At 36.2% G+C, this 20616-nt stretch overlaps 3 protein-coding genes and 1 long non-coding RNA gene across 7 annotated transcripts; 2 read left to right on the top strand and 2 right to left on the bottom strand.

Annotated features, from left to right (window-relative positions):
• Nucleotides 1-45: 45 nt before the first annotated feature.
• On the bottom strand, nt 46-12043 carry LOC105834765 (ATP synthase subunit d, mitochondrial). 2 transcript variants are annotated; one of them, XM_036292438.1, is made up of 5 exons: nt 12037-12043; nt 2194-2198; nt 1128-1256; nt 576-744; nt 46-507 (listed from the first exon to the last, which is right to left on the bottom strand). In XM_036292438.1, the coding sequence occupies exons 3-5, from the start codon at nt 1241-1243 to the stop codon at nt 283-285; spliced, it is 510 nt and encodes a 169-aa protein (XP_036148331.1). In that variant the 5' UTR covers nt 1244-1256; nt 2194-2198; nt 12037-12043; the 3' UTR covers nt 46-282. The 2 variants fall into 2 exon arrangements, with proteins under 2 accessions (XP_036148331.1, XP_028046673.1); XM_028190872.2 differs by lacking the exons at nt 2194-2198; nt 12037-12043 and having other exon boundaries at nt 1128-1348.
• LOC105834406 lies at nt 1428-6852 on the top strand. The gene is made up of 3 exons (XR_004964727.1): nt 1428-2049; nt 2212-2270; nt 6325-6852. It is a non-coding gene; the product is annotated as an uncharacterized LOC105834406 (long non-coding RNA).
• Nucleotides 9666-18793, top strand: LOC105834762. 3 transcript variants are annotated; one of them, XM_036292436.1, is made up of 8 exons: nt 9666-10690; nt 11352-13140; nt 13255-13489; nt 13575-13684; nt 13760-14006; nt 14098-14302; nt 14410-14611; nt 14736-18793. In XM_036292436.1, the coding sequence occupies exons 1-8, from the start codon at nt 10395-10397 to the stop codon at nt 16524-16526; spliced, it is 4875 nt and encodes a 1624-aa protein (XP_036148329.1). In that variant the 5' UTR covers nt 9666-10394; the 3' UTR covers nt 16527-18793. The 3 variants fall into 3 exon arrangements, with proteins under 3 accessions (XP_036148329.1, XP_012532911.1, XP_036148330.1); XM_012677457.3 differs by having other exon boundaries at nt 14733-18793; XM_036292437.1 differs by lacking the exon at nt 9666-10690 and adding an exon at nt 10697-11068 and having other exon boundaries at nt 14733-18793.
• A 177-nt stretch (nt 18794-18970) lies between these two features.
• On the bottom strand, nt 18971-20299 carry LOC105834759. The gene is made up of 2 exons (XM_036292441.1): nt 19700-20299; nt 18971-19359 (listed from the first exon to the last, which is right to left on the bottom strand). Exons 1-2 carry the CDS (start codon nt 19715-19717, stop codon nt 19117-19119), a joined length of 261 nt encoding a protein of 86 aa, XP_036148334.1. The 5' UTR covers nt 19718-20299; the 3' UTR covers nt 18971-19116.
• Between the last annotated feature and the right edge of the window lie 317 nt (nt 20300-20616).

Genomic DNA, 20616 nt, shown 5'->3' with positions numbered 1-20616 from the left:
AATACAATTTTGTAATATATATGGTAAAAATAAAGATTATAGCCCTTTTTTTTGGTTATATTAAAGTATATTTCTATTCCTTCTGTGCCAAGGTATGTATCAACGGTGTGGAACAAAAGGAGGTTATATGTACCTCTCTGTAAATAAATTTACTTTGAAGACATATTACAGAAACAAAGAAGATAATATTTTTTTCTCCAACTTAGCACGCGGTCCAGAATCGTACGCTAGAAGTAAATTACGACTACACTTCGTATTCTGAACGCATTACAGAATGTAATATTAATGATGCGTTGGTCGTCCTTTCTCGTTCTCTGGCTGCACTTCAGGAATATGTGGCCAAACGGTTGGTTTATCGGAGTTTATAGCAAGGTCTGGATAGGCATCTCGGAAATCTTCCATAGTCATTTCAGAAAATGGCAGCAAACTTTTTATTCTATCAATTTCCTTGTTGGCAGTAACGATACGTTCATTTGACTCCTTCATAAATTCTTCAATTTTTATATGCTGTAATATATCCTTTGATTTAGAAATAAACTTAAACTTAAAATATAAGATAATTATAAGTATCTTACCACTTGCTTTTCTTCAGCCTCAACTTCGGAAGTATATTTATCTTCTGGATATGGTATTTTAAAGGCTTCATATTCTTTTTGAAACTTGTCGACTAACCCAGGTACTGGGATACTTTTCTTATAATATGACCAGTTGATTTTTGGAGGAGTTTCGGGATTCATGTTCATTCTACGATTGAGACATAAAAATAATATATTTTTATTCAGAAGATTAGCATTAAAATTGTTTTTTATTCTAAACATACTGCTCGCGTAAAATAAAATTTCGTTGTTTGAGTATATTATAAAAGTGTAGATGGATGATGTGAGAGATATGGTTCTAATTCTCTTCAAAGAGATGTAGAATGGAGTGTAGGCACAACCAAGTAAGGTTATATAGCAAAGTATCTAGATGTAAAGTTTTATTCATGGTAAGCTAAAGGAAATCTTTTGATTGAAACAATATTTTCTTCTTTAGCATTTAATAACAGAAATATATAACATTTAACAAGAAATATCACATATTATGTAATATGCTCATATGTGACACGAAAAAAGGTGATATTCACTGACCGTCGCAAGTACTGATCAGATTTAGCTTTGAAAGCGGCGAATGCTGTTTTTTCTGTTTCCGGAATTTTTTCGGCAAGCGCCGACCAATTAATCGCTTTAATCGCTCTGCGTGACATCCTCGCGTACTCTAAAATCATTTACCACTCCACCAGTCCGCCACCTGATGGTTGACACTCGTCGCTGCTTTCGTATAGTGGCACAGTCGCACTATCGACAGTGTCGGCAGCTATTATGTGATCAATGTTGCCAACTCCTGAAAAAATAATCCGCTATATTTGATTTAAAATACCGCTACCGCGTGGCGCGGCGCGCGCCGCGGCGCGGCGTTACTTTCGGCGCGTGAAGTTAACCGCGCGAAAGTGACGAAGTCGTTTCACTCCATCCTTTTGCATATCGCTGTGAAAACGTAACAAACGCAAGGTGGATCGGCTCCAGAACAAGCGGCATCGCGAATCTCTTAATTGGTAAATATAACACGTATCAACCTTGCCTTGTAATTCGTTCAAGCGTATCTGTCAACACTGTTTGAGCGAAGATCGAAATCGATTCGTAACGACATATATGTCAATCGTGATCGCGCGAGAAGAAATCCCTTCGCCATTTTAATCGCATATTGCCCGTAATATCGGAAAGACAGTCGTCGCATCATCAATTATTTGTGTGGGCATATAAGAACGCGTATGCCAGCATCGAATCTCTTTGCACCATCGTGCTGCACGGAGAGGATGGCTGGCAGCAAGGATGCTGCAAAAAGATTCGGCGTACCGACCGTGCGGCGTGGCGTCACTTTGAGACGCGTGAAGTTGACCGCGCGAGAGTGACGAAGCCATTTCACTCCACTTTTTTACGTGTCGCTGTTAGAACGTAACGGACGGAAGGTGAATCGATTCCGGAACAAGTGGCATCGCGAATCACTTAATTGGTAAGTGTAACACATATCAATTTTACGTCATAATTCGGTATTTATTAATATTCATTCGAGTGAAGATCGCGCGATTGCGCGACACTCAATTGTGATGTGCAACGTTAATCGCGCGGGAAAGGAATTTTTTCGCTATTTTAATGTGCGTTCTTTTCTCATTAGCAGATCGTGACAATCTTGATATAAATCGCTTCCAGGGCGGACGTTGCGATATTTATTTGGTAAGTAACATTTATATTGCAGTACTTGATCAACCGATAATGTATGATAAAAGCATTCCGCTTTTAATTTCACATATTTTTTCTTCGTACATTGAACAGTAAATAATAGACCTGTCTTTTATTTTTGATAATTATTATTTCATATTGTAACATTAGAGTGTATAACTTAACTATTACAAGCAGATATTTGCGTTATTATAATTGCCAAAAATATGATTGTTGCAAAAACATCAATTAAGAATTCTAATTTGTCAAAGAAAAAAAAATATGTTTATATTTTTTATCAAGACTTATCAAGAAAAACCTTTTTCTTTACAATAAATTTTCTTAAATAAAATATTGTCCAACAGCAATATTGAAAATATATAATATATATATGCACTATAGAAAATATGTTAATTGTTAAATGTTTACTACGAGTAAGTGTCACAATGTGTATTTTTTAAAAATAATTTTGTATTTAAGTATTATTATTATTTTAGTTTTTATTGGAAATTTTCTTCTGAATATTACATAATATAATTAACTTCAAAGCTCGAAATTAACAGTGTGGCTGACTGAACGTGTCTGTTTGAAAGTACCAAATATAACGTAGTTTTACAAAAAAAAATGATAAGATGAAGTGATTGGTTTATTATTCTTTTACAATATATTGAAATTGACAATTACAACAAAGTATACAGACTATAATGTCACGCAGCTGATCTGTCGATGACATGATCACAAGCTGCAATATTGGAAATATGTTTATATGGATGTCCAAGGATTATTTGTAAGAGTTATCTGTCTTAGTCTATTTAGTAACTGTCATGCATACTATTTATAAGCCGGATATATGAATAAGACACAGAAATATACCAATAAGGCTCTTAGTCAAATTGAAAAACTGAAAAGTAATTAAATACTTTGTTGTTCCTGAAACAATTTATTTTTTCTCTATTCACAAAGATTATATTCAAAAAATTTGTTATTTGTAGCTAAATTATAATTGTACGTTTATAATTGTGTTTATTGTTCTTTTACAGTTATTGATAATAAATCTATTTTGTCAGTGTTTTACTTATGCCCGTATTCATAGTCAAACCTTATATTTAAAGCTTTAGGTTTATCTTTAGATGCTCTACGCATCATTTTATTGGCTACAAAGTATCTAAAGACAAATTTAAGAAGGCCTTAAGTATAAGGCCTGACTATGAATACGGGCATTAATGCTCTTAGAACATACATTCATGTGCATTGGAATGAGAAAAAGCGTGACTCTTATGGAAATTGTGAATGTGATCCATGGCCTTTAAGTAACATAGGCTGTCTCCTGCAAAGTTAACAAATCTGAAAAATTTCTGTAAGAGCCACGTTTTTATTTCCCATTACAAACCAGTACATAATTATATGTTCCAAGAGCATTAATTAAAACAAAATAGGTTTATTATCGATAACTGTAAAAGAACAATCAATATAATTATAAATGTATTATTACAATTTAACTACAATCTTAATTGTAAAACAGCAATAAATATAATGATATATTAAATTGATGCAAAGAGAATGAAAAGTAAAATATGAGATAACGTGTTGTACCATTTACAAAAAAATAAGTTAGAGAATCAAAAATATAAATAAAAATTTTGAATGTGATCTTTGTAAATATATGAAAAGAATTGTCTTGATTATAATAAATTATTTTGAGAACAAAGTATTTAAATATTTACTTTTTATTTTTTAATTTGATTAAAAGCCTTATCTGTATATTTCTGTGTCTTATTTGTATGTCCAGCTCGCATAAAATGCATGACAGTTATTAGACAGACGTAGAGATAATCCTTCTCCATATAAACATCCATATCAACATACCTCCGATATTACAGCCTGTGACCGCGTCATCGGCAGGCCAGTGACATTATTAGACTTATACTTTATAATAGTTTTAGACATGATTTCACATATTTTATCTATTTCCGAATCTAAAAAAGATGGTTGTACAATATCTTTAAGAACCACACAGTTGTAATACAATATTCTTTAAATAAAAATGTAACACTGGTAACTATTACCTGGCCTGTCACAAGATAATGATGTACTCGAAGAACTAGAAAGTATACCTTCAAATAATCCTTTTAACATGAATTGCCCTATCAATTCTTTATATGATAGTATTCTATATGATAGTACTTCGCTCAATTTAAAAAGGGATGAACCTCGGTGAACTTCTTATCAACAGCAGCATATACTGACACACTATACATTCCGAGCTTTGATGTTTTACTCGTCCACTCTTTTCTTTTCTTATTCTTCTTCCGGTTCAAATAAAGCGTTTCTTCCTCTCTTTCCTTTAATATAACTAAAAATAAAACGTAACACAAAGTATTACTCTTATCTCAGAATATTTATTCTATACCAAAAATGATAATTTTGTGTAACTTATCTGATTACAACGCATGTTTTACTAAATTCTTCAAATTAGCCGTATTCCCTTCAACGATGTAATCCATGATGTAATATGCAAATTATGCATAAAACTAAAAACTAACTCGCCACTAACCTCGCGCACGTCAACACGTTACTAATCTCGATTATCTTGAACTGTCACATCATAGATAGATGTGAAACTCGTCGCGGATTAATCATTACCTCGGCTAGGCACGCAAACGACGCGGGCGCGACCGCCAATCATGACACGTAAACTTCTTCTCGTGTCAGTGTCACTCGTAAATCACGTATAATATTTTACTTCAACAATATTAAATGCTTATGGAAGTAAAAAATATATATTTTTTTGTATTTTAATATTTTATAATTATTTTAAAAAATACAAATGTAAAGAATATTGCAATCGCATTTTATTAATAAAAAATGAAAGATCCGAAAACAAATCATTTTTATTACACATATTTTCACTTGTTACAAAATTTCCGCATTTACAGTTTTTTTGTAACAAAGCTATGTGGAAACATAATACAATTAAACTAATTAAGTCTTGTTTTAAAACAAAAATATACTTATTATTATAATACTATCATTATTTAATAATTTGTGCAGTACATATTCTTATATTTTTACATTCCTAATAGTTATGTCTCTTCTTTTTATATTTTTTCTACCGTACTGTTAGTAGAGTATATTATTATTTATTGTTTATTATTATAAGTAGAGAATAACTTAAAACGTTTTGAATGATTATTAATTAATATTTAATAATCTTTTAAAACATTTCAAGTTACTCTATACTTGTAATAAACAATAAATAAAAGATATCTTTGATTTACAATACAGTAAAAAAGACAACAAATAAAAAACTTAAACTTAAGAATATAATTATATATTTATCAATAAGATCATTAAACAAGAAAATATTTGCTAATATTACAAACTCTTATTCCATATTTCATTAATATAACAAGTGAAAATATCTTGTTTATGAATATACTTTAAATGAAAAACATATTTATGAATGTCATTAAATATAATATTATCAGAACAAGGACAATTCGTTGTTGAAAAATAACAATTTCTTGGCTGTTAATATACATCATATTACATTATCGTATTGTTTGCAGTGATAACTAAATGTGTCATTATAATCAATTTGTTATTAATTTGTATCAAATTGATAATTTTAAACACCAATTTAAATTTTATGTTGTGTGTTACAGTAACACACAAACATCTAGACAAGAACTAATTAACAAGATCATTTTTGCATTGTTCCTTTTACAAAAATATGAAGAAATGAAAAAATGTGTCCATGTGTAATCATATATATTTATGATTTAAAGAATGTATATTTATTTATTTATGGGCGATTTTTCCTCATTTTTTATACTTAATTCTGTAAAAGAAACAATGCAAAGATTATCATTCTATTAATTTTTGTCTCTTTAATATGACTATTATTTTTTATATTAAACAGAAATTTTAGAAAGAGTAATTAATATAAACACATGTGTACATAATTACATAATTTGATGTAAAAAATTGTTTATTGGATAATTTTTGGGGGACAAGGAGACATAATACGATAGTTTATATTTTTAACGCGTAACTTATTTCTTTTAAGATAATTAAAGAGTCAACGATGGATCACAAGGAGTCAACGATGAATCATAAGCCGATGTAATCTCGTCGCCGATTAAAATGAAAATAAACGAACCGCAGCCGGTTCGTCGCGTTTGCTTCGGGAGTGCCGTTCAAGTGAATAAAGGACTAAAAGGACTTTTCATACAGGGTAAATTTTAATGGCTGTCCCAACTTTTTACCGTGAGAGATGGGATTACTGATTGTGATCTTAGTACACACATGTATGACATGTGCACATGCATATGTCGTACATATGTGTACTAAGATTGCAGTCGGTAATTCCGTCTTTCATGGTAAAAAGTTGGGACAGCCATTGAAATTCACCTTGTATAACTCCCATTCGAATGAGCTCTTGGTTCGAGAAACCGCTCTTTCCGGGTCGCACTTTGAAATATTGACAGTATTGGACGCTCATCGAGATGCTCGACGACCGATGACGCACCTAAAAAAGCTGGTAATGGGACGCAGAGGACACGCTGTCACGGTTGTCGAGTTATTTGAGATACACGTTCTATAATTGGCAAACGATTGACGGCAGTAAGAATTCTTGATTACGATCTTAATACGATTGTAATTTTGTTTCTTCTGCGCGGTGTTTGCTCGTGTTAGTTACCGTGTGTTCTGTACTGGTCTGATCAAGGTGGTCTTGATTCCATTGGGCATTCTCCGAATTGGAAATCATCATGGGGTTATAAACGTGGAGTGACGCATTAGTATGTCGCGCGAAAGACTTTTAACAATTAATTAGTCCTCGCGCGATTGTAACATATGTAATCGCGAGTGCTTTTTGCGAGTGTCTCGAGACGACGAAAGGAAGGACTGCGTGACAGCCTGTTTTGAGAGGAGGAGGAGGTCCAGGAAGGGCATCATCATCAGCGGAGCAACCTCGGGGTAAATATTTTTTATTTGCACAAATGATTTTTATTATTTATTCGGTTTTATCTCAGCAAATTTTAAAAGTATTTAGAAAAAGAAAAAGAATGTATCTAACATTTTATATATTACACATTTTGTAATAATCTTTTTTAAAAAATGGAACTTTTAAAAATATTACTAAATATATGTGCCTACGTGTGTGCATATGCGTATGTGTTTCAAAGTCGAACTTTAAAAGTTCAATGTGCGCGTAAAATTTTCAATTTTAAATATTTATTATTTTGAGCACTGTTTTAATTTGAATCTTATGTTTGTATGTTACAGTATCATCGCTTCGTGGCTGAATAACTCCGTTCGTTGCGCATCGGATTGGTGAGTGACGATTTTTTTAATCTAACAATGAATCTATGAAATTTACATTAAATGTGTTTATATATTATTATTATAAATAGTACAAATAAATGCGACATTTTATAGATTCGTTGTACTAAATGTTTTTTGTTTGCATTTTTTCGTAATGATATACTCGATCGTAATGTACGGGTTACCCTGTAAATTTTTTTTGTCATTTTTAATAAAATATGTAATAATAATAATAATAATAATATATTTATTCTCTTCAGCTTATACAATCATCTATTTAAAGTTATCGTTAGGCGTCTTGACTAATCCTTACTACCTTTAATGTTAACCTTAAGTATTTATACCGCTACAATTAATAAACAAACAAATTACCATAATACTAAAATAATACAAAATTACTTCTATACAATCATACATCTATATATTTAATCAATTATATATTAAAATATGTATAAATGTATAAATGTATAATTGCCATTACTTATAAAATTATCTAGCTGTCATGCAGCCAGAATTGATTTGGCCAGGATCAACGAAAGGTGAGTTGAATCTGGCCGGAAGAAAGAAGAAATTTATTAAAAGTTAGATGTCAGAAATTAACATAAATATATTCAATGGTTTTTCTAGCATTTTTTCGTAATGATAGACTCGATCGTAATGTACGTGTTACCCGGTGAATTTTTTTTGTCATTTTAAATAAAATATGTATAAATGTATATATTTGTTTGATTTGGCCAGGATCAACGAAAGGTGAGTCCAATCTGGCCGGAAGAAAGAAGAAATTTATTAAAAGTTAGATGTCAGAAATTAACATAAATATATTCAATGGTTTTTCTAGCATTTTTTCGTAATGATAGACTCGATCGTAATGTACGTGTTACCCAGTAAATTTTTTTTGTCATTTTTAATAAAATATGTATAAATGTATATATTTGTTCGATTCGCTATTACTTATAAAATTATCTTGTCTGTCATGCAGCCAGAATTGATTTGGCCAGGATCAACAAAAGGTAAGTTCAATCTTGGCCGGAAGAAAGAAGAAATTTATTAAAAGTTAGGTGTTAAAAATTAACATAAATATATTCAATGATTTTTCTAGCATTTTTTCGTAATGATATACTCGATCGTAATGTACGCATTACCCGGTAAAATTTTTTGTCATTTTTATTAAAACATATAAGTTTATATAATCATATACGAATTATGTCCAACATGTATGATGTTACTGATTTCTTCTTTTGTAAAATTTCTGTTTGATGTAGAAAAATGACAATTATACTGAAAAAATAAGAGCTAATTAACAATATAATTTTTGCATTGTTTCTTTTACAAAATTATATTTTTATTAATTTTTGTCTTTTTAGTATGACTATTAATTTTTTATGTTAACATTTTTTTATTGGATAAATTTCTGCTGGCGCTGTCATTCAGCTTTGTGTGATAGTGAAAAAAATTGTCTTATTCTCTAACTGATATAACAGCCAGAAGATTTGACCAGGAGCAACACAAGGTAGGTCCCATTTAGCCAGGAGAAATCTACTCTCAAGGAGTGATGGTACTCCTTTAATTGCTACTGAGCCGCTCAGTGAACGGTTGCGCTCCTGGATGCACCCATTGTCTACATGAGCTTTGAAAAATGCTAGATCTGGCGGGAAAACTGTTACATTGGCATCACTGTACGTGATACCAAATCCATTGCTACCAACAGAGAGGAACCTGAGAGTGGCCACTGCGGCCTTTTTCATGCGACCGATGTTTGACTAGGGCTGCGTTCCGTTTCAACGCATGATGCGCATAATGCATTGTTCATCCTTGTTTAACGTTTGACAAACAACAAGGATGAACGATGCATCATGCGTATCATGCGTGAAACGGAACGTACCCAAAGAAAGGCGACCAAAAACTAATCCCGAATGCCCCAACGCTCATCGTAAGCACGCAATGAATTGGCTCAATGTCTGCTGTAGGCTGTAAACAGTAATGCCCAGTCTACAATGAGTCGTTGGTCGTTGGTCGTAAGAAATTTAACCAATTATGTTCGGTTATTCTTCTCTAAGATCAACTGTGATTGGTTAAATTTCTTACGACCAACGACCAACGACTCATTGTAGACTGGGCATAAAGCAATACGAAGTGGAGACATTTTCTACGACTACTGCTACGACCTATGACTCTCCATTCTAGATGGCCCTTTACATTAATCGGAAGCAGCCAGTTGCGACTTGCGACATCCAATAAGCGCTTAGTTTCTAGTTAAAGCTCGACAGTCATTGGGTGTTGCAAATTGCAACTGGCGATTGCGATTAATGTAGAACGGGCTTTACATCCACGCTAATGCTAATCAAATTTCGGTCGCACGAAAAAAGTCGCGGTGGCCGCTCTCAGGTTTCTCTCTGCTATCAATGTATCGATTACATATAATCGCCAGAACGACTATAAACAAAGAATCAGCGTCGAATGATTCGAGTCGAATCGCGGATGGCGGGATTGGCGGGGAGCGTTGCGCGTTGCATCTCGCGAACGTGCAATCGATAAAATAGAATGGCCGACTCGGAAGAGAAACAAAGAGGGAAACATGAACGAGAGAGAGAGAGAGAGAGCGCGCGCGAGCGAGATGACTGGGTGGGTGAGAGTGGGTGGAGGCGGTAGTGGTGGTGGCGGTGGCGGTGGCAGGCGGCGGTGAGCATAAAGAGGATAGGATAATATCGGTGCGCGTCCTCCCGTCCGGAGGTGTCCTTTCGCGGCGGGATTTCGTATTCGGATTTGTTTCTTATCGTAGCTTCTCGTAACCGAGATTTGTACGATGTAGTTATGCCGAAAAGGAGCACGCGGCATGTAAAGGAGTCGGGGAACACGAGAAGCATCCAACAGCAGCGGCAACAATATCAACCACTACTGCCGCCGCAGTCACCACAACCGCCACGGCCCGGTGCGACGACCGTCTCAGAAGTGGCGGCAGCGAAACACTTTCGCAGCGTACATATCGGCGTGACGAATAGCAAACGCTGGCTGTCGCTGAAGAAACGCCTTGGTCTCACGACTGACGAGGATGTCGCAGTGTACTTGCTGGACCTCGCCGAATCCGCTACCACTACCACTACCACTAGGTAGGTTTCGGTGACGCGTGTCACCGCTGTCATCGTCGTTGTGAGATTGTGATCGCCGTTTGCCGTGTCCGACGCCGTGCAACGAACGCATCGTGTCGCATTTCGTATCGCGTCTGTCGACATCGCGCACGAGCCACCCGCAGTTACTCGACAAAGCCTCCCTGTCACGCGTTCGGTCTTCCCCCTACTCTCACCGAATGCATTTCGTCGAATCGCCATCTTGCGGGGGCGATGTACGCACGGTGTGGGGTTGATGCCGGAGGATCTGTGACTTGTCACGCGAATCGATACCGTTGTGGTTGTGGAAGGCGCATGTTTTTAAAATCTCGATCAAAAAGCATTTGACTCTTTTTCTTTACACAGACGGAAATGGCCGTGGTTAAAATTTTTCAATTTTATTCATTTCAGTTAGACTAATTCTTCATATATAATTACTATACTTTGGAGTAGTATTTTAATAAAATAAAATAAAACTTTAACTACGATTAAAGGTTTATTTGCTCAATTTCTCATTTCCATGATTTATCTGATATAACGAAATTGACATTGGACGCAATTTTGTGTAATTCTGAAAACGTGCAATTTATGCAAATAAAAATGTAAAACGTATTCAAAGAAATCATACTCTGATATTGATCTAAATCTTTTTATATACCTATAGGCAACAGGGTAAATGCAATGGGGCAGAGAACTGGAAAGCAAATCGTAATCATGGCAAGCAGGATAAGAAAGCTGTCAAGACTGAAAACTCCAATAAAGAAGATGAAGAGGTGGAACAGCAGCAGCAATTTGTTCGCACAAGTTCGAGGAAACGAGACTTCGTGTCGAACACGGTCGAGATGCCTTCTGCCCGTACGATAAGTGAGAGCGTGTCAGAGGTGCTAGACAATGCGATCAAATTGCACGTGCGACGTAGTTCAAAATCAAAGCATCACAAGAACAAGACAAAGCATCGCAAGGACAAACGGAAGAAACGACGACATTTGAAAAACGGCGTCGAAGATAGCGGCTCTATTGGACTAGACAGATCGGAAGATATCAATGAGACGGTACCAGATGCACGGAATAGTTTGACACAGAGCAGCAGAAGTTCGAATAATCGTGAAACGACTGTAATCAGTGATTTAGATGGTAAATTAAAATTAGATATTGAGAGCTTTGAAATCGACACAAAAGACGTTGAAGCCTCTACGACCAAGACTGATCACGTAGATAGTATAAGATTTCGAAATGATGTAAATAGCACGACGAGTAGCGACACCAAATGCAAAGTAAAAGCAACGGATATACCTGGCGATTCGACGAGGAATACTTTACGAGATAATAAAATTAAGTTGCATTTTGACGATACCACGGCGTCGTCTCTTCCGAAGTACGTGTATGACACTCAAGAGTTAAACAAAGACGTGGAATATTTATTGAATCCCGCACCCAGTACCGATGATATGATCGAGGTATCCGCTACTGCAGACGCATCTGAGAAAGAAGACCAGGCCAGATTGATGCCACGTTGTGCGGAATCGTACGAATCCAAGGACACAGAGGATCACAAAGTAAAAAGGAGACGAAAACGTCCGCGTCATGATGCGCAAATCGAAGATAACTCCGCAAAAGATTTCGCTGAAAGCAATCCTTTAGATGAGGCGATGATATTGAAACACCGTCGAAGAAAGCACAAGCACACTAATGAGCATAAAAGCAAAAAACATCACGATGTACGAAAAGCGCCGCAAGACGGTATCGTCGTGCGAGAGGAAGCACGAAACGAGTGTCCATCGAAGATCACTGAGCTGCCATCTTCAACGGCAGGATCCGGAAGAATCGCTGAGAATGACGACTGTTCCGATGACCTTAATGGTCCCGGTGTTCCCGATGGTCGCACCGATGATCCCGATGCTCCCGATGGCTCCGATGGCCCCCATGGTACCGACGACGTCACGTCGGAGCCGCAAAGACTTGCAATTAAAATCAAACTCTGTCAGGAATGTAATTGTCGTCATTTGCAGGACGCATGTCCTTTGACGACGTCGCAGTACACCGTAGCTGACGCACTCTCCTACGAGAACTGGTTAGGCAAGCACAAGGGGAACACAGAGATAATGAAAGCCATTACATCGGATGATCCAATGTCGGAAGGTTATGGTAGATTAGCTTACGACGGCTTCGAGTCGGATGACGAATCGCTAGCGTCCAGCCAACAAGAACAATGCAAAGCTAAGCCAAAGGTGCAAAGGGAGGAAAAGCAGCTAGTAGTAGAGATGGATCGGCCTTTATATGCCAGAGATTCTCTCCCCGACTGTCTTGAATTGAGAATGACCAATACTGATCACGGTCTCGGCGTCTACGCCAAGGACCCGATTCCGATATTTGCCAAGTTTGGCCCTCTTGTCGGCATACCCGTTAGAGAAATGGACATTCCAGATGATTTTTCGATGCGTCACATTTGGGAGGTACCTTTGTTATTTTTATCCATTGGAATTTTTAAGTTAATCTTATCTACTGTTATTAATTAATTAACCGTTTGTTGTTCTGCGAAAATAATTTTTTTATCTTTTTCTTTTTAGATAGATAATAATGGGAAGAGTACATATATTAGTACTACAGATCCGTTAAAAAGCAATTGGATTCGATACATTAGACCAGCTGAGACAAAGGAGAAGAGAAACATCGCGGTAATTGCGAAGCACGGCCAACTGTATTTTGTTACAACTCAGAATATTGTGTCAGGGATGGAGCTTACTTATTGGGTTGAATCGCAATCTTCCACTTGGACGAGAAAAAATAAAATCAATAAAACGAGTACGTGTGTACAATTCTGTGTGCGTTTTGTTAGACTAATCATCAACATCTCTGTAACGAAATCTCTCATTTGCATCACTTTCAGATTGTGGAGGATGCAATCTTATTTTTGCGCACTCGATATATTATCGATTGCATTGCTGTATCTTTCATGACATGAATTACAGTTTAACGATAAGAAAATATCACTGCAAGGTATTTGATACTTGACTATTTCATATTATATTTAAATGAAAAATTGCCTACTTTTGGATTATTCCGTTTTTTTAGGTTTGTGGCGCTACGGTGCTTGGTAAAGATAATATTATGAAACATGCAGCGGAGTTGCACGAAGGTCGCGGCGCGTATCAGTGTCAGTATTGTAGAAAATTTTTTTTAAGGCTGAATTACTTAGAAATGCATCGAACCTATGGATGCTCACAGAATCCACATCGGGCGCGACCATTATGCGATTTCTGTGGTCGTAAATTCTGTCAACCGCAAAAATTAAAAGTACACATCAAGAGGATGCATAGCGGTAATAGCACGCAATCGATTCGCCTTTGATCGCAATACATTGGCATCTTTGTTTTTCTCATTATATTTACACGCAATATAATTTTATGTAGATATGGCTGAGGTGTTAAGGGAATTTCAATGTAAATTGTGTTTGAAACTCCTGGGTTCTCGCGCGGCTCTACAGCGACACATGAAAGAGGTTCATCACAAAGACGTTATTGCCGCAGCAACGTGCGATCGATGTGGAAAAATGTTTCAGAACAAAAGCAACTTGAAGATACATATGCTGACCCATAGCGGGGTAAAACCATTTAGGTAAGTTTCTTAACTGTCATTATTTTTCTCGCAATAAGCATACCACTTTCAAGCATGGCGCTCTTTCTCTCTCTTTCTCTCTCTCTTTCTTTTTCTATCTCCACTAGGTGCAAAGAGAACGGCTGTAAGGCAGCTTTCACCACGAAACAGTGTCTACAGTTTCATTACAAGAAGGTACACGGTCTTACAGAGGAAATGATGCCCAAGATCGAGAGATCTGTGGCATATACCTTTGACGCGTATAGCGGGGGCCTCGTTGAGGACGTGCCTTGTGGAAGGATTATTCGCTCCAGCAGAAGAAATTCACAGGTGAATTTATTTTATAATTTATTACTATACTATTATAATCATATGTACTCACATGTTGTGGTGTACATGTAGATTTAATATTTAATAAAATTTTTCTGTTATCGTGTACTCTCTCGTGCAGCAGGACAATAGCAACAGTTTACCGTCTCTGGACGACTGCAGCTCAGAGAGCAGCTTAAAAGTCGATGCATCTACACCAGTACCGGTATCAGTACCGGCATCATCGGCACCACCGGCACCACCAGCGCCGCCGACACTTCCACAAGTTCCGATATCGTCCGCGGAATCAACCACAGGATCGCCATCAGCACCGATATCGATTTCAATATCGGTGTCGGTGTTGGCATCGGCACAGACGGCGGCAGCGGTGGCAAATTCTGCTCATAATGTCATCGTAGATTCATTACAAAGCGAGGCAAATTCTACGATAAAATACAAGATGGAGCAGCAAGAGTCTCAGGTTTCAACTCCATCTACTCAAACCACATCCTTGTCCAGTGGGCTTGATGCGACGATGATGGAGAATGGACAAACGGAGGTTGATTTGTACAACACATCGAGGACGCTGAGTAAGGGCAGCAAAAAGTGGCTGACCAATGAATTCAATCCACCGCCTACGCCTACATCCGATATCTCTGCTCATTTACCGACGGTCTCGGCACCGTCTTCCGATATGTATGATTTTGAAGACGGTCGAAAGGATAACGGTAGCGAGAAAGCGATCTCACGCGACAGCACAACCGCGCCAAGTTTGATAGAGAGCAATAAATTGCGGTTGAACGTATACCGGAGTAGAACAGAGAGCGCGAACGCGAGTTTGCTGGTTGAAGCGGCTCTAGATGCAGCTGAGCGAGATATAGGAACAGTGTCCAGCCCTATCTTAGAGGACAACGATCGCGAGGCCAATCTCTATTCCATCTCGAGTCAACTGCAGTCACCGATACCGCAGCCGCGGTCACCAAATCAGCTAGACTCTTACATTGTACAACAAGAGGAGGAACTGATTTCGCCCGCACCAACTCCAGACGATCGACACTCGCCTCCTACTCACCTACACGTAGATTATCATCTGCATCGACCAGTCGATTACATCAACACCTCGCGAACGCACAATATCGAACAGTATTTGCATCATGAAGAGTTGCCGCGCGTCTCTTCTCCAAATTACATACACATGCAGCAAGAAGACTTAGTATCGCCGTCGGCCACGCCGAATCACCGTTATCAGGATGTGCATCATCATCACCATCATCATCATCATCATCATCAGGTACCGACGGATAATCTGTCGAGCGATGAGGGCGACTCGGTGGCGCAGAATCTTAGCCTGTCGGTAAAGGAGAAAGCGTTACAGTTAGATTTATCGACGTCCTATAAGTACGATTCCCTTGAACAGGATTTCACTCGTGAGAGATCCAACTTTGAGCCATTGGTACTCAATAGTAATGAGCTTCAGGGTTTAGATATGTCGGCACGAGGTTTCCACCACAGTTTTGGCGCCCAGATGCAAAACACCCGTTATCATCATCACCATCTGTACGACATTGGCGAACGGCAAAGCGTGGATCTCAGTAGAACGAGCAGTTATTCTATGTCGCCACCTCCGCCACCGCCACCTTATCCACACAACGAGGTTGTACGAGTGGTCAGCTTGGATCTTACTCCTGGCGGCAGGCATAGTGTCGATCTGAGTCTTTCTAGATCGCATCATCTGCATGGTTCAGGTACTCGTGTCATCACCAGTCCGCAACCCGTCGGCTCGACTACGCACGTGGCTGTATCTGATACTGGCGAAGGCCGAATGCTATCGCCGCCTCCACCTCCTTTGTCTGGGTATAATCCCAGTTATCCCGTAAGTCCGGCCCCGTATCATCCTCCAAGATCCGGATATCATCATTATCCCGGTTATTATTGATCGTCATTAATAAATGCCATGACGTTTTGTAGTCAACATCTTCTGGGCAACTTTTGTTTTGGATGTCTTCGAATCCTGATCTTTGTTTTATTATTTTTACTCTGAATGAGTTTTATTAAAAAATCGTTAATTATTTAAATGTACATTATGTTTTTATATCGCGACGGAACTGCCATTTTTGCACGTTATTAAAAATAGCGCAAAGTTATATTTTATTCTCGTGATCAGTTTAATACTTGAGTCGGTGATAACGAAAATTTTGACGCGCATGATAAAAATTAAAGAAAAAACAAAGCTTTTCGAGACTTAAGGAGACAATGAAAAAATCAATAATACCGTACGACAGATAGTCATAACACTGTCATTTAACGTGATAAATGCACAAAAGTGTACATGATACATTCACGACATTCAAAACAGATGTTATTTTTTTAAACAAAATCAAGTAGAACAAGATTTTACGTAGGAAAATCTATTTCAGAATAATCGAATAATCCCTCGAGGGAAGTTTATTTATTCACAATTATAATAGTTGTTAAATTATTTATTATTTGTCCTTCTCTAAGCTATGCAAGCATATATGATGTGTGATGCGTGATTATTTATGGAATGAAGAGGGGAGGGCGGAAGTGAATGAGTGAGTCAGTGAGTGAGTGAGTGGGTTGATGAGTAAGGATGGGGAGGGGAGAAAAAACAATTACACCTGATCCAGTGCCACGTCCGTGATAATTAAAAATATTAAGATGTTATTTACCTCTTAGCTTATATTCCACTATTTCGAACCTATATGTCACCAAGAAATACTTTAACGTGGCTTTGGTGATAAAAGTAGCATCCCAGAGTAACATTTCTTGCAAAAATTATACTATTAGAGATTGAGAAATTAAATTTGAATTTTTTCTTAAAAAGAGAAAAAGGAGAATTTAAAAAATGCACTAGCAATATTTTAATAACTTGTAATAAGTTTTATTTAAATAACATATTCTTTTAATTGCAAATTGTTTATAAAATGACTTTATATATTATCTGGGATGCTCTAATACGTATTTGCGAAATTATCAAGATGCCTAATGCAGTAGCTATAAGTATCTCTGCATGGTGATAACAGATTGTAACGTTTGTTTTTATTCTAGTCATTATATTGAATTAGCAAAGGCAACCTTAGCTAAGGTACAAGTATTTCAGCTATCGCAAATCGTTCGTCCAAATATATATATTTTGATGTAAATGCAAATTTGTACGAATTTTGTTAAAAATTTTGCGTTTTCTTGCCGATTAATTTAGCGAGGAATATTAGTGATATTAACGTATTCTGTTATTGAAGTAAAATGCAATATTACAAGCTCTATTTTATAAAGCTCCAATTATTGCGTTTCTTTTACATAAACTTTAAAAATTTATGTTTAAAAAACATACACGCGACAGCGATTGTGTTTCTAAAAAAGGGGGGGATATGTATGCGTGTGCGATACGTGCGTGCGTGCACACGATAAGTACACGCGCGCACGCACGCACACACGTACAGAGAGAGAGAAAGAGAAAGAGAGAGAGAGAGAGAGAGGGAGGGGAGGGGCATGTTTTACGCAATACACATGAACGCAATTTACAAGCTCGCGTAAAAACATGTTAATTTTCTTATCGCTTCCAGAAGTTTCTGGATTTACTCTCTCTAACTATTTATCGAAACCAAAGATCTAAAAATATTGTAACTTTTGTGCCAAATCGAAAGGCGCTTATTGTTATATATTATATTGTATACACGCAACTTTTAGCAGAATATAGCGAATAAAAAAGGAAGAGAAGGGAAGTAGGCAACGCGCATAATGTTGCCTGTGTCACTTTTGCCATACTTTTCGTTATATAACTACGCTTTACTCGTGCATTCGTGCGCGGAAAGTTTTATGATATTTTGTTAATCTCTTTTACATAGATTTTTTTTATAATGCTTCTGCCATTAAGAATAGTTACCATTTTATTTTTATTTTTATTGCGTCAATTTTTATATTTATAATATATTCGCGCTTGCGCTTTTTTATTTATCATAGTTTGTACATTGTGCATAATGTAAGGACAACAAACAGGATACATCTATTAAGGTATAAATATATATATAAATATATACACATATACATATGTGCGTGTACATGACAAAAAGAAAAATTCAAAAGAAATGTTTACGAGTACAAAATGTGGCACAGACTATATTTGTATCAGGTTTATCGACATAAATATTGTAAGTTATATTAATAGAATATGGCAATGAAGCATAGAGACGTATTTTTTTTATCCAGTTATCCTTTTTTACAAAGGAATCCACAAGAATAAAAGATTTTGGAAAAAGCAATCAAAAAATTATATCGTTTTGTGAGACTTGATTAAAAGTTATTACAAAAAATTAGGGTTCGTACTTAGGATGGGAAATAGATGAATAAAAAATCACGACATACATCGGTGTACTATATTTACAACGTAAAGAAAAAACTTTCAAAAAAGTGTATGATAATAACACAGTGTATGATAATAATATAGCAGTTTTTAATTAGAATTTGCCAGATTTGTTGTACGAATAGAGATCAGTTTCATGTAGTTTTTAACGTCTTCCGGCAATGATAGGAGCGGAATATGTGGCCGGCAAAGCGTGATAAACGGAGTAAGTCAATGGTGCAGCCGCTACATATGGGGCAGCTATGGCATGATTGACGGCATGTGCACTGTAACTCGTAGCATAGGTTCCCACTGTCAGAGCCGCAGACGCTGGCACTGCCGCTGGAATAGCTGGAATTGCTGGTATCGCTCCTCCGGAGCAGACGGCTACTAGAGCACCCACGAGAATCTTCAAATAATTGAAGCAAATTAATTTTGGATATTCTAATTAATAGAAATTCATATATATATATATATATATATATATATATATATATATATATATATAAGTAGGAGAGAGGAATATGTATGTATTAAAATTAGTTGGAAAATGTCTATTTAAATTAAAAAAAGCATTTCTTTATTATTCGATATTAAGAAAAAGATGCGTATGTAAAATTTAGAGAATTACTTGTTAATTGAAAGAAATTTTTTTTATTTGTTATTATAAAATATTATATAGGACAACAAACATAAATAATATAATATTTATATTTATAGCGGATATTAAATTCCTCACGAAAACTTACCAAAATTTTAGTCACCATTTTAACTGCGGTAGTGATTGTCTCGCTGCGAAAACTGTGATACCTATTCTCGATTGCTTCAGTGTCTTTTATACATACATCGTACCTTCTATTACACAAAAAGTTTCTCCCACCGTGACTAAAATTCAATGTTGTACAACTTGAATGCGGGGGCACATTCGGAATAATTTATTATGATCGATCGCCACGCAATGGTCGCCACCATTTTTAGATCGTGCTGCATTTTAATAATCACTCGAATACTACGCTCCCTAATAGATTTTGTCTTACTGTGAAATATACAATTTTTTTTCTCGTGTTATATTATGTACAAATAATAATATTTTAATATTGCAACTGCACCATAGAAATGTACAAAATTGATAATTAATTATTCTGTTTGGATAGACAAAAGTCGACATGTATGAGTCGATAACGCAAGTCTGATTTAAGACTGTTGTAAGTGTGTTGTCATCATCGAGCATTTTTCTTATGCAGAACTTGAATGCGTAATCTAAATCTTTCTTTCAAAAAATTTCCAAAATTATATCAGTGTTACATTATGCGAAAATGCAAAAATGCAATCGTTGTGACATCTTTACAATTCTTTTGCTTTTTAAATTATGAAGAGAGAATTAATTGTTTTCTCTACCTCTAAAACCTATCTCATCCTTGTTTCTTTCAGAGTTGTAACATTTATTTGTCTATCTCTTTATATTTTATTTCCTACGAAGAATCATTTACACATGCGATTCCGTAATTTAAAAATCATTCCTTTATTCTTTTTTGAAGAGATACATAAGTACACACACACATATATATATATATATATATATATATATATATATATATATATATATATATATATCTATATAATTACGCGCGTTTCTGCGCAAAGAATCTCTCTTCCGATCGGTATA

This window comes from Monomorium pharaonis, chromosome 9, assembly GCF_013373865.1.
Source record: "Monomorium pharaonis isolate MP-MQ-018 chromosome 9, ASM1337386v2, whole genome shotgun sequence".
NCBI lineage: Eukaryota > Metazoa > Arthropoda > Insecta > Hymenoptera > Formicidae > Monomorium > Monomorium pharaonis.
Note: the sequence above shows the minus strand (reverse complement) of the source record. Positions and strands in the feature narration are given on the sequence as shown.

Coding starts and splice junctions, on each gene's coding strand:
- LOC105834765 (XM_028190872.2), bottom strand. CDS start 1,264: ATGATTTTAGAGTACGCGAGGATGTCACGCAGAGCGATTAAAGCGATT. Junction 745..1,127: donor TCTGATCAGTACTTGCGACG/GTCAGTGAATAT, acceptor TCTCAATCGTAG/AATGAACATGAATCCCGAAA. Junction 508..575: donor AGGCTGAAGAAAAGCAAGTG/GTAAGATACTTA, acceptor GATATATTACAG/CATATAAAAATTGAAGAATT.
- LOC105834762 (XM_012677457.3), top strand. CDS start 10,395: ATGCCGAAAAGGAGCACGCGGCATGTAAAGGAGTCGGGGAACACGAGA. Junction 10,691..11,351: donor ACCACTACCACTACCACTAG/GTAGGTTTCGGT, acceptor ATATACCTATAG/GCAACAGGGTAAATGCAATG. Junction 13,141..13,254: donor CGATGCGTCACATTTGGGAG/GTACCTTTGTTA, acceptor TTTTCTTTTTAG/ATAGATAATAATGGGAAGAG.